The 16,089-nt window shown below is 44.3% G+C and overlaps 1 protein-coding gene across 19 annotated transcripts in view; it reads left to right on the forward strand.

The window, feature by feature from the left end:
• Positions 1-16,089, forward strand: part of SMARCA2 (SWI/SNF related BAF chromatin remodeling complex subunit ATPase 2) — a 128,711-nt gene that overhangs the window by 93,938 nt on the left and 18,684 nt on the right. For 17 of the 19 annotated variants that reach the window (XM_083419390.1, XM_083419379.1, XM_083419378.1 and 14 more), the window contains one exon: positions 9,161-9,378. In XM_083419390.1, coding sequence (XP_083275516.1) covers positions 9,161-9,378 — 218 coding nt within the window. Of the gene's footprint in view, positions 1-7,238; positions 7,350-8,063; positions 8,086-9,160; positions 9,379-16,089 lie in introns of those variants that run through there. The other 2 variants (XM_083419387.1, XM_083419389.1) reach the window with 2 other exon arrangements.

Raw genomic sequence — 16,089 nt, forward strand, 5'->3', positions numbered from 1 at the left:
TCATCTCAAGGGCTGTCACATGGAAGATGGATCAATCTTGTTTTCTCCTGCTCTGGAGGAGCAAAAACAAACAAGATGAATTTTAACAGGGAGAAATGTAAAGTATTGCACTTGGGCAAAAAAAATGAGAGGCACAAATTCAAGATGGGTGACACCTGGCTTGAGAGCAGTACATGTGAAAAAGATCTAGGAGTCTTGGTTGACCACAAACTTGACATGAGCCAACAGTGTGACGCGGCAGCTAAAAAAGCCAATGCAATTCGGGGCTGCATCAATAGGAGTATAGCATCTAGATCAAGGGAAGTAATAGTGCCACTGTATTCTGCTCTGGTCAGACCTCACCTGGAGTACTGTATCCAGTTCTGGGCACCACAGTTCAAGAAGGACACTGACAAACTAGAACGTGTCCAGAGGAGGGCAACCAAAATGGTCAAAGGCCGGGAAACGATGCCTTATGAGGAACGGCTAAGGGAGCTGGGCATGTTTAGCCTGGATAAGAGGAGGTTAAGGGGTGATATGATAGCCATGTTCAAATATATAAATGGATGTCACATAGAGGAGGGAGAAAGGTTGTTTTCTGTTGCTCCAGAGAAGCGGACATGGAGCAATGGATCCAAACTACAAGAAAGAAGATTCCACCTAAACATTAGGAAGAACTTCCTGACAGTAAGAGCTGTTTGACAGTGGAATTTGCTGCCAAGGAGTGTGGTGGAGTCTCCTTCTTTGGAGGTCTTTAAGCAGAGGCTTGACAACCATATGTCAGGAGTGCTCTGATGGTGTTTCCTGCTTGGCAGGGGGTTTGACTCGATGGCCCTTGTGGTCTCTTCCAACTCTATGATTCTATGACTTGAACCCATGACTTCACATTACAAGAAAGGAGATTCCGACTCAACATTCGGAAGAACTTTCTGGCAGCCAGAGCTGTTTGACGGTGAAATGGTCTCCCATGGGAGGTTGTGGGCTCTCCTTTCATGGAGGTTTTGAAGCAGAGGTTGAATGGCCCTTGGTCAGGGATGCTTGAGCTGAGATTCCTGCAATGCAGGGGGTAGGACTAGATGACCGTTGGGTCCCTTCCAGCTCTCAGATTCTCGGATTCTCTTGGCAGCCTGAAGGCATTGAGCAGAGATGGGAACAGGCGGCATTGTCCCACCGTTAAGCAATTTGTGAATATTGTACATGCAACAGGGTGGGGGCTGAGTGCCGCATACGATCTGTCTGTTGTGTTGCGTGCGCATCGTTTGAATTGCAATCCACGGATGTGGAAAATGACATTGCACACAGACTAAAACAAATCCACAAATTTACGCGCCTGCCTCTCTATTTTTTCCTTCATGCACCGTACTCCTTTGTGTGGTTGCCGTTCTTTGGAGATCAATAAGTTAGTTTCTGGTTTCTTTTAGAGCGATGCTTTTGCCTAGGAAAAAGTGAGATTTCCAAGTATTTTATGCTCTTTGTAGAGCAAGGCTGGAGAATCTTCTTTCTCTGGTGAGTCCCATTCCCTCAGAGATAGCAGTCGACCGAAAGTGTGCAGAGCTGGAGCCAATATTGGGGGACCCCTTCTCTCCCCCCCCCTTGCCACTCCTTGTTCTCTCTCCCTCTTGTCTTGCCACTTTCCCCCTCCCAACCCCCAACCCCCTTTTTTTAACTTTCTGTCCACCCGCATGGACTTAGGTGAAGGACTGCACAAAATTACACCAAGGGACAGATCTCTTTTTGGAACGAAAGGCAGTTATAAATCTGTTTGATGATGGTGATGATGATGATGAAGATGATGATGATGCTCTCCACCGCTGTAATTGCAGGTCTAATTGAACCTGTGTCTCTCCCCCCTTCGCCACCCTTTTCTTTCAAAACAACATTACCAAGCAAGGAAAAAGCACTGCTTCATAAATACCCCTTCTGTCTCAAAACATCATAATCTTACAAGGCCAGTTTTATTTTACTTGGCCACTAAGCTGTCAGTCAGTTGAAAATTCAATAATGATTTACTTTTACTGCTTGGAAGGTGGGTTACGGCCGCAAGTTGATATTTTCTCAATGGTGGAATCTGTTTGCTTCTGTTCATAGGAGGGTAAGAAAGAAGGCGAAGGCAATTCTTCATTTTGAACACCCAAGCTGCTGTTTTAAAACAATTTCAGCTGGAATAAATTTTATTTGGAGTAACTTTTAAAAGGAAGAATGCTTCTGGTATTAAGTAGTATATTTCAGTAACTTTTAAAATTAAGACCAACAGTATGGCCTTACAAAAATTAGGAGCAAAAAATGATTGCAAGGATCCAGCAATCTGCCAGCATCTGTTAGGTTTGTTTTAGCCCTGGGTCAGCACAGTGTATGGTCACATTAAAGGTAAAGGGACCCCTGACAATTAGGTCCAGTCGTGACCGATTCTGGGGTTGCAGTGCTCATCTCGTTTTATTGGCCGAGGGAGCCGGCGTACAGCTTCCGGGTCATGTGGCCAGCATGACTAAGCCGCTTCTGGCGAACCAGAGCAGCGCACGGAAACGCCGTTTACCTTCCCGCCTTTTACTTGCACTTTGACTTGCTTTCGAACTGCTAGGTGGCCAGGAGCTGGGACCGAACAACAGGAGCTTACCCCGCCATTTACCTTCCTGCTGGAGTGGTACCAATTTATCTACTTGCAGTTTGACGTGCTTTCGAACTGCTAGGTTGGCAGGAGCAGGGACCGAGCAACGGGAGCTCACCCCGTCGTGGGGATTGAACCGCCGACCTTCTGATCAGCAAGTCCTAAACTCTGTGGTTTAACCCACAGTGCCACCCACATCTCTTAACCATGGTTATCCCTTTGCAAAAAGGGCAGGGGGGAATTTGTGCTTGGCAGATGGGGGGGGGGGGCAAGGGATGCAATCCCGTAGGGAATCAGGAGTTTTATGGCCCTTTGAAAACTCCAGTGGTTTCCATAACTATGTTTAAAGAACTATAATCTGTTATCTTTCCCTACTTTTTGACTTGCAAGCAGAATATGGCTGCTTTTACTTTTTCAGAAAACTCCATTCTAAGAAGCTTATTTATCTAGTAGAAGTATGCATATCCTATTTGGGCTGCTTCTATAGATTAAATACAAGTAGGTGAATAATTGCTACACCAGTCCTTTAAAAGTGCCCAAGAGAGAATGCTAACTGGGGTGGGTCTTATTTTGAGAGCGTAATTTTAGGTATGCACTGAGGTGGCTTTCCATGCATTGCGCTTCATACTCTCTTTGTGCCTTTTAGGAACCTCTGTGGGCAAACCCAAACTCCCCACGTACCCGGGCAATGGCTCCTTGCTCCTGTCCGGTGATTAGTCTCTAGGCCAGGGCTGGCCCAATGCATTTTGCCACTTGGTGCAAACCACAAAATAGTGCCACCCCTAACCCTAACCCTGCTAGGGAATAAGCAGGGAGTGAATATCTGCATCAGAAACAGGGGGGAGGGGAGAAGGCCAGCAGCCCCTCCCATTCACCAAGAGGCCGCTGCAGAGGCAGCATGGCGAAGGGGTGCCATTGAGGACATGGCAGATCAGGAGAGTGTGGCAGATTTGGCTGCAGCAGCAGTAGCAAGCAATGCATTCCTTGGAGGCCAGATCCGCTGCCCCTGTGGATCCTGCCACCTGAAGCAGTTGCCTCCCCTTGCCTCAGGTGTGTATTGCTAACCCTGGCTCAGTCGCCAGACGACCTCGGCTTAAGCTCACGGACGGAAGCCATTGCGATTTCTGCGACCGCTTGCAGTAACCCCGGTACAGCTGCACATCTGTCTTAGAGGTTGATGAAATAACATCCCAGAAAGGCTGAAATGTTTATTTTCTTTTATTTGTTGAATTTATATATCGCCCTATACCTGGAGGTCTCAGGGCGGTTCACAATTCCCGGCTGTCTGGCTTTTTCTATAATGTGGGAATGAGACGTGAAATCGTCCCGGCTTTCCATTGGTTGATTCTTTGCTGTTGGGATATTGGCTTCGTTTCCTCCCGCCCATACAGATAACATGACCAAGAACTCCTTGGACTTTTTCACGGTGCAGAGGTTGTCCTGGTCAGGACCAGTGCTTTGGACATGTGGTTTGGAGAGATGTTCCTCCGAGGTGGGCAGCCTTTGGAAAATACTGCAAGGAGTAGTTCTTCTTCCTAGCGCAGTGGTGGCGAACCTATGGCACTGTATTTGTTTCCCCCCAGTGGTGATTTTCTTGTGTCAAAATGGGAGTAGCCTAAAAATTTTTTTAGAAAAAAAGCACTGATTTATACCATAAAATTCTGTATCAGTGGAAAGATAATTTAATGAAGAATATAATGCAATAACTTTTATGAAGGATTATTTATTGCAATAGCAGTCATAAAGAAGAAATGTGAAACAGACAGAAAAAATGAGATATACAGGTTAAATTGCCGTGTTGGCACTTTGCAATAAATACCGTATTTTTCGCTCCATTAAGTGCACCTGACAGTAAGGCGCACCTACTTTTTTTGGGGGGGGGGGGGATTTCAAGAAAAAAAAAATGCGGCTCTTGGGGGCTTTTGCGGGAGGTGGGGGAAGTGAGAGAGCCTCTCTGTCCCTTCCCCCACCTCCCGCAAAAGCCAGGGATAGCCGCGTGAAGCCTGCCCAGGGCAGCAGGATGAAGGCTCCCCGCTGCCTTGCGGAGGCTTTGCGGGCTACCCCAGAGCTGCTCAGGAGCTTGTGGGGCTGGTGGGGGGGGATGCCCAGCTTTTCCCCAGCCCCAAAGACCTTGTCGGGGCTGGAGGGGGAAGCCCGGGTTCCCTCCCCCCGCCCCAGGGACCACACACTCACTCTGTAAGATGCACAGACATTTCCCCTTAGATTTTATTTTATTTTTTATAAATATTTTATTAGATTTTACATAGAGAATGAAACAACAGAAAATAAACAACAACATGAAAGAAATAAGGAATACAATAAAACACAAACATAAAACAGCAGAAAGTATCAAAAAAGAAGAACAAAAATAAATGCAATTTTATCCTCATTATATTCCTTGCATTAACTTATTTCTCCGACCTCCCCAGACCTCCCTTCTCTGTATTCCAAATCATATATTCAGACAACAAATCCCTTCCCTCTGTCTTAATTAATTTTTGTCTTAGTTTTAGTGTCTTAATATAACTTAATTTTCTTGTATCTTAAATTTTTGGGTCTTTTTTAGTTTTAAACTTTTTACTAATAACCTTTTACATTCAATCAGATGTCATCAAACATTCATTATCTTATAATGTTTCTGTAGATAATCTTTAAACTTCCTCCAATCTTCTTTCACCGTCTCTTCTCCCTGGTCTCTGATTCTGCCAGTCATTTCAGCCAGTTCCATATAGTCCATTTCCCCTTAGATTTTAAGAGGGGGAAGTGCATCTTATGGAGCGAAAAATATGGTAAGTGGGTTTTGGCTTGCAGTTTGGGCACTCGGTCTCTAAAAGGTTCGCCACCACTGTTCTAGAGCTTGAAACGTCCTTGGTCATCTTCCAGACACGCTTGCCTTTTCCCCCATCCTTTTAAATTCTACGACCTCCTTGGGTTAATTCTGGGCAAAATGTTCAGCTGGTAAGGAAATGCGGCTTAAGATGAGTGTCTCCAGAAGCTGAGATGGGAACAAGCCTTTTGCGTCTCCCGTGGAAGCTCAAGTAGACCATTTTGCCCCAAACTAGAAAATTAGGCTTTTTCAGTATATTAAACCAACCTCAGAACCGTGTTTTAATACTGTGGCTTGTTCCAAAGTTGGTTTCCCCAGTTTCCCAGTTCAGACAACACAGAAAAAAATGGCAAATTGGAGAGCATTTGTGGACAAAGGACCTGTTCATATCTTGTCCCCAAACTTCATCCCAACCCCCTTTTGCAACCAAATTGTGCTGCTGGTATAAAATCTCCTCTTTTTTTCCTTTTTTTGTTGTGGAGTAATAGGTGCTAAGTTGATTAATATAGGGTCGTATGAGCATTAAACTCAGCGATTTCAGTGTTTTCGGGTGTGGAAGTTATTGGTGGTTTCGAGTGCTCAGACTGTGTTTTGTGTGGGTGTTTGTAAATAAAGATGTGTTTAAATTTGTTTGTGGACCAAAGCCAAGGCTTGTAGGGAATCAAAGCTAATCATGTTTTTGTATCCATTGTCTTTTGTGACCAGAGGACCCCCCCCCCCCCAAGATATTTCAGTTCCAGAGGCCAAAAATCAAAATGACCCCGAGGAATAAAATTAGACAAAGTTCTCGGGAGCCCGACTTGTTGAATAATCATTCTCTAAGCAACTTAATATATGAAATTATCACGTGACTAAGAATGACAATGCTCAGTTATATTTTGGCTTTTTTAAAAAATGAACTTGACTTCTGTAACAAATGTGCCATTAAAAAATTCAAGTTAGGCTTGACCTGCTATAACTGGATTGTGTATCTTGTACTGAAAATCTTTGATCTGATTAAAATAGTGTTAATTTCCATGGATTGTCAATAGAATGCAGAATACCAGCTTCTGGGATTAAGAGGTTAAATTTAAATTATTGGGAAGTCGTCACAAAAGAATGGTCAGTATCCATATGGTACCCACAAATTTATATAACTCATAAATTCTATAGTGCATATATCTGCTGGGTGAAAATGATATAATCTGCTGCAATATCATTTTTATTCAGATCCCTTTTGAAATCTTGCTAGCCATCAGCAAATCCAAGCAGCCTTTTAGGTGTGGCACCTGAGAGCATGAGAGGGTGGCAGTGGGACTTGAGTATGTTGTATTTTGCACATGCTAAAAACAGAAATATTTCGTTCCTTACGCTTTTGTCTCAAAGGCATGTTAAATCAGGAAGATTTTTGAAGTGCTGCTGTTTTTAGCAATCCCTGCATCTCCAAATTTAAGAGAACAATGAAGCATCTTTGTGTGTGTGGTGCAGCTTTAAAACGCACGCCTCTCTATTTTGCTTTTTTTAAAAAAGCGTGTGTTTATATTCCTTGGATTTTTAAAAAATATTAATGTACTGTAATTAAAAAGCTTCCGGGAAACTGCCCTCTCCCCCCCTTCCAAAGAAAATAATAATAATAATAATTCCTGATTTGAGTTCCTGGAATAATAAGGGGGAAATATGATAAGTCCTTGTCAATATTAAATCAGGCTGGAGGAAGGAGGCTGCAGGCCTTGTGGAAGGTAGAATGAAACAGCAGAATTGAGCCCCTACAACCCTCTCAGGATTGCATTTTCCGTAAAATAAAATTACTTGTGTATGAAAACATAGCCTTTCCCGGGCTCTCTTTTCCCCCCTGATCAGCTGATGAAGAGACTAGCAGCTCGCTGCTTTGCTGGCTTGTTAATTTTATCCCCACTAACTGTGATTTCCGATAGCCGGCCTGCTGCTGATAGTGGTAAGGTAAATATCCTTTTTCCTTGCTGTCGTGGAGATTCAGTTGAGCGGCATCCCGGGCATGCCTAGGTGTGCGCCGCATCCCAGGCCGGTGTGTGTTGCTGCCGCGTTTTCCGTGCACAAACGAGGGATTAAGGGGAGCAATGGCATTAACTGTTGACAGCCTTGCATGCTGCATTTACGATGAGCCTCCGAGATTTGCAGAACAGTTTCCTTTGCTTAAATCTCCGCTAGCTGCTGGTATGTGTGCACCGGGGTGTCCTGCTTGAGCCAAATGAATATTCATGAATTTGTGTGCAGATAATTCTTTTTTTCCCCTTCTTCTCCTTCTTCCTCTGCTTCTTCCTTCCTTCCTTCCTTCTTCCTTCCTCCTCCTCCTCCTCCTAACTCATCCGATCTCCAGCTCCTTCTCCGAACGCAGTGGAAGCAGGGTGGAAATTGTCTTTTGATGATTCAGGCCTGGCATCCAGGCACTCCCTCTGGATTGTGTGTGTGCATTCATGTTCGTCTGTGGATTTCCACATTGCAGGATGAATAGGAAGCAGGTTGTTCTGCGTCTCTGACATGCCCGCCTGCTTTGTGTGGTGCACCAGGTTTTGTGCACAAAACGTTTTGGCGAGAGAGAGACGTTGCGCCCAAGTGAAAGAAATTGTGCCTGGGCTGCAATCACTCTTTGTGTATTGATTGTTGCACTCACATGTTCATAAATATTAGCCATGTTTGGTGCTGTGGAAAAATGAAGGTAATTGCCTGATGATTAGAGCTCTTTTCAGCTCTGAGAAAAAGGATTGATTATCATGTGCATGTATTTCAGGGAGCACAGGAAAGCAACAGGGACAATGTCAACATTGGTGTTTTGAGAAAGCCTTCAGCACAAAAACAGAGGTGATTTATTTTTAAAAATCAGGATTTTTTCCCCCTTTCTTTCTTCCCTCTAATACCTTTGTCATTTTCATATCCTGGAAGACTAAACCGTCCCACATCTCTGGGCTTTTTCTTCTGTTTTCTTAAACCAAAGAAAGTTCAGCTTCTGTGATTGTCACACATGGATTTCTTAGACAGTGTGGACAGATTTCCTTTAAAACAGGTTTGTTTTTGTAGCAATTTCCACCCTCTCACTGCATAGTGCTGCTGCCTGAGGTTCACAGCACACATTTGCAGGTAAATTTTGAACTAGTGAATGTTGTTTGATTTGTGTTTGCGTGGTGTCATTTTCCTCACCCCACAGTGCCAATATTCTTTGCTGCACAACAATGTGTTGTCCAACACTTCTGCATTGTCAGTGGTCAAGACCTTAGCTGAATATTGCATTTGTGGCGTTTTAGGTGTTTAATTTGAACTGATTTGAAAATTCTGTTTGAAAATTTCTAATTGGAAAAAATCTGGTTTGTTACTTCTTTGTTCAGAAAGGGGAATTCATATAATGTATGCGGGTGAATGTGTTCTGAAGAGAAATCCTCACCCTTTTTAATGATTGCTTTGTCTATAAATATGTATTGAAAATGATGTATGAATGTACATATTAAAATATATTGATCATTCATTGAGTGTGCATGCAGACAGTTGGAGCTTCGATGGCCTTTGTTGGGGTGTGGCCTTAACGCTCTACAGTTGAATGGATTACTCCGACAAAATTGTTACTTTGGTTTTACGTTTAGCGCCGCTGATTTCCCCTAATATTTATATTTGGACTTCTGCTTCTGGATTGATTCGTTTTATCCTTCAAAATTGTCTGCACCTTGCAGAGGTTATAATATATATAGCATCCATTGGCGTCTTCGATTTTGCAAATAATTTTTTCTACTTTCCTAATTAAGGCAATCGAAGACGGCAACTTGGAGGAAATGGAAGAAGAAGTTCGGCTTAAGAAACGGAAAAGGAGGAGAAATGTAGACAAAGATTCGGGCAAAGAGGATGGAGAGAAGGCGAAAAAAAGGAGAGGAAGGCCGCCAGCGGAGAAATTGTCACCTAACCCTCCTAAGCTGACGAAGCAGATGAATGCCATCATTGATACGGTTATCAATTACAAAGACAGGTGAGCTCATATTTACCTACGTCAGTTCCTTGTTTTCTTTGTAAAGATTTACTTGCTCGGAAATAGGTGTATTTCATATGCACACATGTATTATTCTTATGGGTCAGTATTAAATGCATCATTTATTGAACTATTTCATGCCACATTTCAGGGCAGAAAAGCTCTCCCATGGCAGCGAACCAACAAAACCGCCATGTTTTAAAAGTAGGATATAAATGTAAAATAGTAACGTAAAAAACACACAATTCCTCCACACATCTATTCAGCGCTTTCACAGCATCCCAGGGACTAGGAGAGGAAATGGACAGCCTGTCATCTGATTCCACCTTGCCCAAACCTCCAAATAACTTCTCAACAGCTTCATGTAGTAATTAAAAGCACTTGGGGACAAGATGGAACCCAGAAGCCAGGGAGCAGAACCAGTGTTCGAAACTCCCTTTGTTCCTGGTGCATTTTGCGGCGGGGAATTTCATTCAAAGTGAGCGGTTTCTGAGCTCTGGGCGCAATCCTGCACCTAAGATTTCAGATTGAAACTGCAGATTGGAAGGAAAAGAGGAGCTTTTTCTGCCTCCCCACTTCCAGCTACTCTCTGAAGACTGGAGAAGAGACCCTCTTCAGAATATTAGGTGGCCAGGGGAAGGACCAGACCGTGTGAAAAATGAACATGATATTTTAGCTGCAGTCCATTCATTTTCAGCTTTGTATTCTTGTTATAAAAAGTGTGCCTGGACATTTCGTTGTTGCGCCCATAACCTGGTTTAAGGTGCCCTTGAGCTCCTAGCTTTCCTATCTCAGTTTCTAGCCCTGAGCAGTGCAGGGGTGTCCCAGCATCGCCTTCTGGCTCCATCCCTCCCAAGAGGATGGCAGAATTAATCGTATGTTTTCACTAGAAACTAGGGGCAATATGGAATACTCTCCTTTCTTCTTGCACAGAGTGATTTTTATTGATTGATTGAATGAATGAATGAATGAATGAATGAATTTATATACCGCCCTATACCTGGAGGTCTCGGGGCAGTTCACAGAACAAAATCAAAATATAAAACCACAAAGCATATACCGTATTTTTCGCTCCATAAGACGCACCAGACCATAAGACACACCTAGTTTTTGGAGGAGGCAAACAAGAAAAAAAAATATATTCTGAATCCCAGAAGCCAGAACAGCAAGAGGGATCTGGCTTCTAGGATAGCCGTGCAAAGCCTCTAGAGGGCAGCGGGATGAAGGCTCCCCCAAGAGCCACGCTCCTTTTAATGACTGACGGGCTGCCCTTCTCCCTCCTTGGGGAAAAGCCCCCAAGAGCCTCACACATGCTCCACGTGGCTCTTTAAAGGGAGTGCTAAGCAGAGCCTCCCGCCTGCATTCGCTCCATAAGACGCACACACATTTTCCCCTTACTTTTTAGGAGGGGGAAGTGCGTCTTATAGAGAGAATAATGCGGTAATCAAAATAAAAACAACAACCCAATACCCGCCCTCCCCCCAAAACCCACATTTTAAAAGGGCATAGGATGTCAATCAAATCAACCAAAAGCCTGGTTAAAAAGGAACGTTTTTACCTGGCACCCAAAGGTGTATAATGAAGGCGCCAGGCGAACCTCCCTGGGGAGAGCATTCCACAGATAGGGAGCCACCACAGAGAAGGCCCTGTTCTGGTGTTCCCACCCTCCGGACCTCTCGAGGAGGAGGCACACAAAGGAGGGCCTTAGAAGAGGATCTCAGGGTCCTGGTAGGTTCAGATGGAAAGAGGTGGTCCTTAAGGTATTGCGGTCCTGAGCCGTGATGGGAAAATGCATTAGGTAGTGAGGATAGGAGTTGGGTTTGACAGTTAGGGGTGCCATTCACAACATCTACAGGGTCTTCAATATCTCGAGGAACGCTCCCAAACCATGTCATCTACTCCAGCAAGATATTTTAATATCTTGAGCATTTCAGAAAGATTTTTTTAAAAAGATATTGGCAGCGCTGAAGTGGTATCTCCAGTTTCTGTTATTCTGACATTACAATCCAACGCACGTTTAGCCAGAGTGGTTTATTTCCAGGGAAGCGGATCTGATAAGTGCCACTTACAGGACAAAGGTTCCTCACAGCTTTGTTTGCAAAAGTATCGGTTTTTGGCTAAAATACATTCCTGGAGCATAACTATTCTTTAGTTCTCTGGGGTGGAGAGCAGTGTGACATTCAGCATCCATTGCATCTAGTAAAAAGAAAGTGTTTTGAATATCCTTAGAAGTGTTTGAGGTATTTAGTATTTATATTTAAAAAGTAAGTCATTGCTTTACCTACTTCTACCACTTCCAAAATACTTCTTCCTATGAGTCTAGACACTTCCTGTTCCTGTTCCTTTTCTTTACGCAGTGCAAATGACAAGGATAATGCCTTTTAAAGACATGAAGTTTTTTCTCTTCGACATTAGTATCAAGGCAGAATTCGTTTCTGCATGGTGGCTCAAACTTACTGAGTTTCATGAGGCTCACACACGGTTTAACGTTTCTAAAGATTGCCGGTACTAAAACTAGGACCTTTTAAAAGCAGAAACCCAGCTTTCTCTCGTGTAGGACAATGTGTTCCAGATTTGGTGTCCGCATCTTGGCTGCATGGAGACGCCATGCTAAACTCCCCACGGGCTCAGCCATGGTGGCCGTGAGGCAGAGATGGGATGTTTTCAATCCTGGTTTCAATTAATCACAGCAGAGCTGGCCCAATACACTTCGTGGCTTGAATCAAAACAAAAAATGGCACCCCTCCAGCATCTCTCCATTGCCTGAGGAGACTGGGAACGGCCGAGGGAAGCCCTGGCACACTGAAGGGGGCAGTGGCAGCCCCATTCTTCCCAGGTAGTGGGGGCAAGCATTCCAAGCTCCTGGGGGCGCTAGATCTGCCCCCCTCCCAGCCGTCGCCCAGCTGCCTCCCCAAGCAAGATGGGCAGACCTGGACCACTGTATCAGGTGCTGTCCAAACATTAAACAGTGGTTTATCTTTACTACAGCTTGTTGAAATGTTTAAGGCAGGGATGTCCAAAGTCCGTTTCAGGGGCCTAATCCGGCCCGCCAGTTGGTTTAATCCAGTCCCTGTGGCAGTTTATTTCCTGGGGTAAAATACTAAGAAAACCTCAACAGCTTCAGTGCTTAAAAAAAACGCAACAACTTCAGTCCTAAAAAAAAGGTTAACAACTTTGGTTGGCCGTTTGGTCGGCCCTCGCGGCCCTTCAATTCATCAAATCTGGCCCTCTTTGAAAAAGGTTTGGGCACCACTGGTTTAAGGAAAATTGTACTGAAGAACAGCTCAGCCTTTTGGATTCAGATGGCATGTCAAGTTGTAGTTAATCAAAAATGGAAGCAAAGGCTTCTCAGCTCTTTCTCATGGCCACAGCGCAGAGAAAAGGAGTTTGGATTTGATATCCCGCTTTATCACTACCCAAAGGAGGCTCAAAGCGACTAACAATCCCTTTTTCCCTTCCAACCCCACCACAAACACTCTGTGAGGTGAGTGAGGCTGAGAGACTTCAGAGAACTGTGACTAGCACAAGGTCACCCAGCAGCTGCATGTGGAGGAGCAGGGAATTGAACCCGGGTCACCAGATTACAAGTCCACTGCTCTTAACCTCTACACCACACTGACTCCCTGGGATGAGGCTAGGCTCATTTTCATCACTTTGGTTTATTGCAGGGTTTCCCAAACTTGGGTCTTCCCCTGTTTTGGGACTACAACTCCCATCATCCCTGACCGCTGGTCCTGCTAGCTAGGGATGGTGGGAGTTGTAGTTCAAAAACAGCTGGAGACCCAAGTTTGGGAAACCCTGGTTTACTGAGCCCACATACTGGTTCAGTGACATCTTGGAAGAACAGTCTGTTGCTTAAATATTTTCTTAAGCCTGCCTAGATAGCACATTTTTTTATATGGATGATATGGACAATTTTGCAACCATAACATGAAAACGTTAGTAAACTCTGCATATAGATGACCCTGTGTTTCCTAGAATTTGTGGGGTTTTGTGTTTAATATACTATGCGTTGGTTTTTTACCATTGCATTCTTTCGGGTTTTCCCCCTAAAGAAATGAGAATATTCCAAATTTGACGTGTACTTTTATGTGTAAGGTGGGAAACATAAAATTTGTATTCAAAATCCTTTTTGCCCGACATAAGCAGACCATCAGAAATATTTTGGATTTTGCATATAGCCTACATTGGTGTGTGATCCAAGTTTATCTTAAACCGACTTGCAGAATATCCTGCCAAACTTGTGCGTTCCTTGTTGTGATTAATTAGTTAATGAATTTGTTTATCCCTCTTGGAAGTAACGTAGAAGTTTATTCCTCTAGAAAGGGTTCGGTGATACGTACCTGCATTGTACAACTTGTCAAACTCAAGTAAGAGTGGTTGGACTGTGAATATGAGCCCCTTAATGAGAGAGATGAGTGATTTGAGAAATAGCACACAAATAGTGTCCCCTTGTGGCTTTGTGCATATTAAAATTCTGATCCTGTTATCTGGTCCCCAGACAGAGCATCAAAACAGATAACTTCTTAAGGGGAGCTCATTGGAAGATGTAATTCATAACTCGGCAACGCTTGAGGTTATTTTGAAGGTTCAAAACAAAAACCTGTTGGGTAAAGCTTTTGTGAAAATCGGCTGTTGTGCGGAAAAACACGTTGCATCTTTTTCCCCCAGTGTTGGCGTCATGTCGGTTGACGACATCTTTAAGCTATGCACTGTCCACAACAGGGGTTGTCAACCTGGTCCCTACCGCCCACTAGTGGGCGTTTTGGGATTCCAGGTGGGCGGTAGGGGGTGTTGGTAAAACCCCCTGGGGTGCCTGCAAGCCCCCAGAACTCTGAGCATCCTCTGATGGGCGCAGCTCTGGAAAAGGCATCTCCCTTCCAGTGCGCTTCTAGCAACATACAGCATAATGATGTATGCACACTAAGCTTCTGGCATAAGACAGCAAGAAGCGTGAGACATCGTAGAGCTAATCTATTTATTTATACACTATTTAATAATAATAATAATAATAATAATAATAATAATAATAATTTATTATTTATACCCCGCCTGAGTTTGGCTGAGTTTCCCCAGCCACTCTTTACAGACATAGGCACGCGGGTGGCGCTGTGGGTTAAACCTAGACTTGCCGATCAGAAGGTCGGTGGTTCAAATCCCCGCAACGGGGTGAGCTCCCGTTGCTCGGTCCCTGCTCCTGCCAACCTAGCAGTTCGAAAGCACATCAAAGTGCAAGTAGATAAATAGGTACTGCTCCAGCAGGAAGGTAAACGGTGTTTCCGTGTGCTGCTCTGGTTCACCAGAAGCGGCTTAGTCATGCTGGCCACATGACCCGGAAGCTGTACACCGGCTCCCTCGGCCAATAAAGCGAGATGAGCGCCGCAACCCCAGAGTCGTTCACGACTGGACCTAATGGTCAGGGGTCCCTTTACCTTTATTTACAGACAACAGCATAGTGGCATCCGTTCTCTCCAACTCCTTGAGAGAACAACAGGCACAAGCAAAAACGAAAGTACATAGCAAGTCCCTCCAGTGGAAGAGATAAGACTGTTTAAGTTTCCCACACTCATCTCAGACAGACATGTGATTTACACAATCACAAATGTAGCATCGGAGGAGTGAAATTGCTAACAGGGGTTCTACGACACAAGCTGAATCCTCCTTCCATCGAGTACTGGTGGGCAGTAAGAAAATTTGACCATCAAGAAAGATGCATTAGTGGGCAGTAGGTATAAAAAGGTTGACTACTCCTTATCTACAGGGACGCGGGTGGCGCTGTGGGTTAAAGCCTCAGTGCCTAGGGCTTGCCGATCGAAAGGTCGGCGGTTCTAATCCCCGCGGCGGGGTGCGCTTCCGCTGTTCGGTCCCAGCGCCTGCCAACCTAGCAGTTCGAAAGTACCCCTGGGTGCAAGTAGATAAATAGGGACCGCTTACTAGCGGGAAGGTAAACGGCGTTTCCGTGTGCGGCTCTGGCTCGCCAGAGCAGCGATGTCACGCTGGCCACGTGACCCGGAAGTGTCTTCGGACAGCGCTGGCCCTTGGCCTCTTTGAGTGAGATGGGCGCACAACCCTAGAGTCTGTCAAGACTGGCCCGTACGGGCAGGGGTACCTTTACCTTTTTACTCCTTATCTATAAGTTTGAGAAGGGACACCCTGCAAGACATTGTCCCCGCTGAAAGACGGGGTCATATTCATCCTCAGGAGTTTCTCTCCTTGCAATGTCAGGAAAAGTGAGATGTCCCCGGGGAATTCTCTGGTCTTGCTTCCTCGTGATGGCCCCTTTTGGAGAGTTGTATCATGGCTCAGCAGGGTGGATTTGATTTACCATATTTTTTTGCTCTATAAGACTCACTGTTTCCTTCCTAAAAAGTAAGGGGAAATGTGGTTATACTATTAGAAATACATGGAGTGATAATTATGAAATCGTTGTGAGGTTTAATAAGTTAACTGTGTTTATATTTGGACAACTTTTCTGCTGTGCTTTATTGGAAGGAGGAAAATAATTATTTCCTTAATGACAATTTAAACAATTTACTTAACTAAAACAGTAACGGTATAGCATATGCATCCATGTTTGTTAACTGATGTGACTAAACGATTTTTGAAATAAAAAACTTAGACTTAGTTTTAATACACATGAAAAACTTTAAAAAATCCTTATTTCATGATGAATAGCCTTTGGACTCTAATGTAACTTAAATAGAAAACTAT

The sequence above is a fragment of the Podarcis tiliguerta genome (genome assembly GCF_965153285.1).
Source record: "Podarcis tiliguerta genome assembly, chromosome: 17".
Lineage (NCBI taxonomy): Eukaryota > Metazoa > Chordata > Lepidosauria > Squamata > Lacertidae > Podarcis > Podarcis tiliguerta.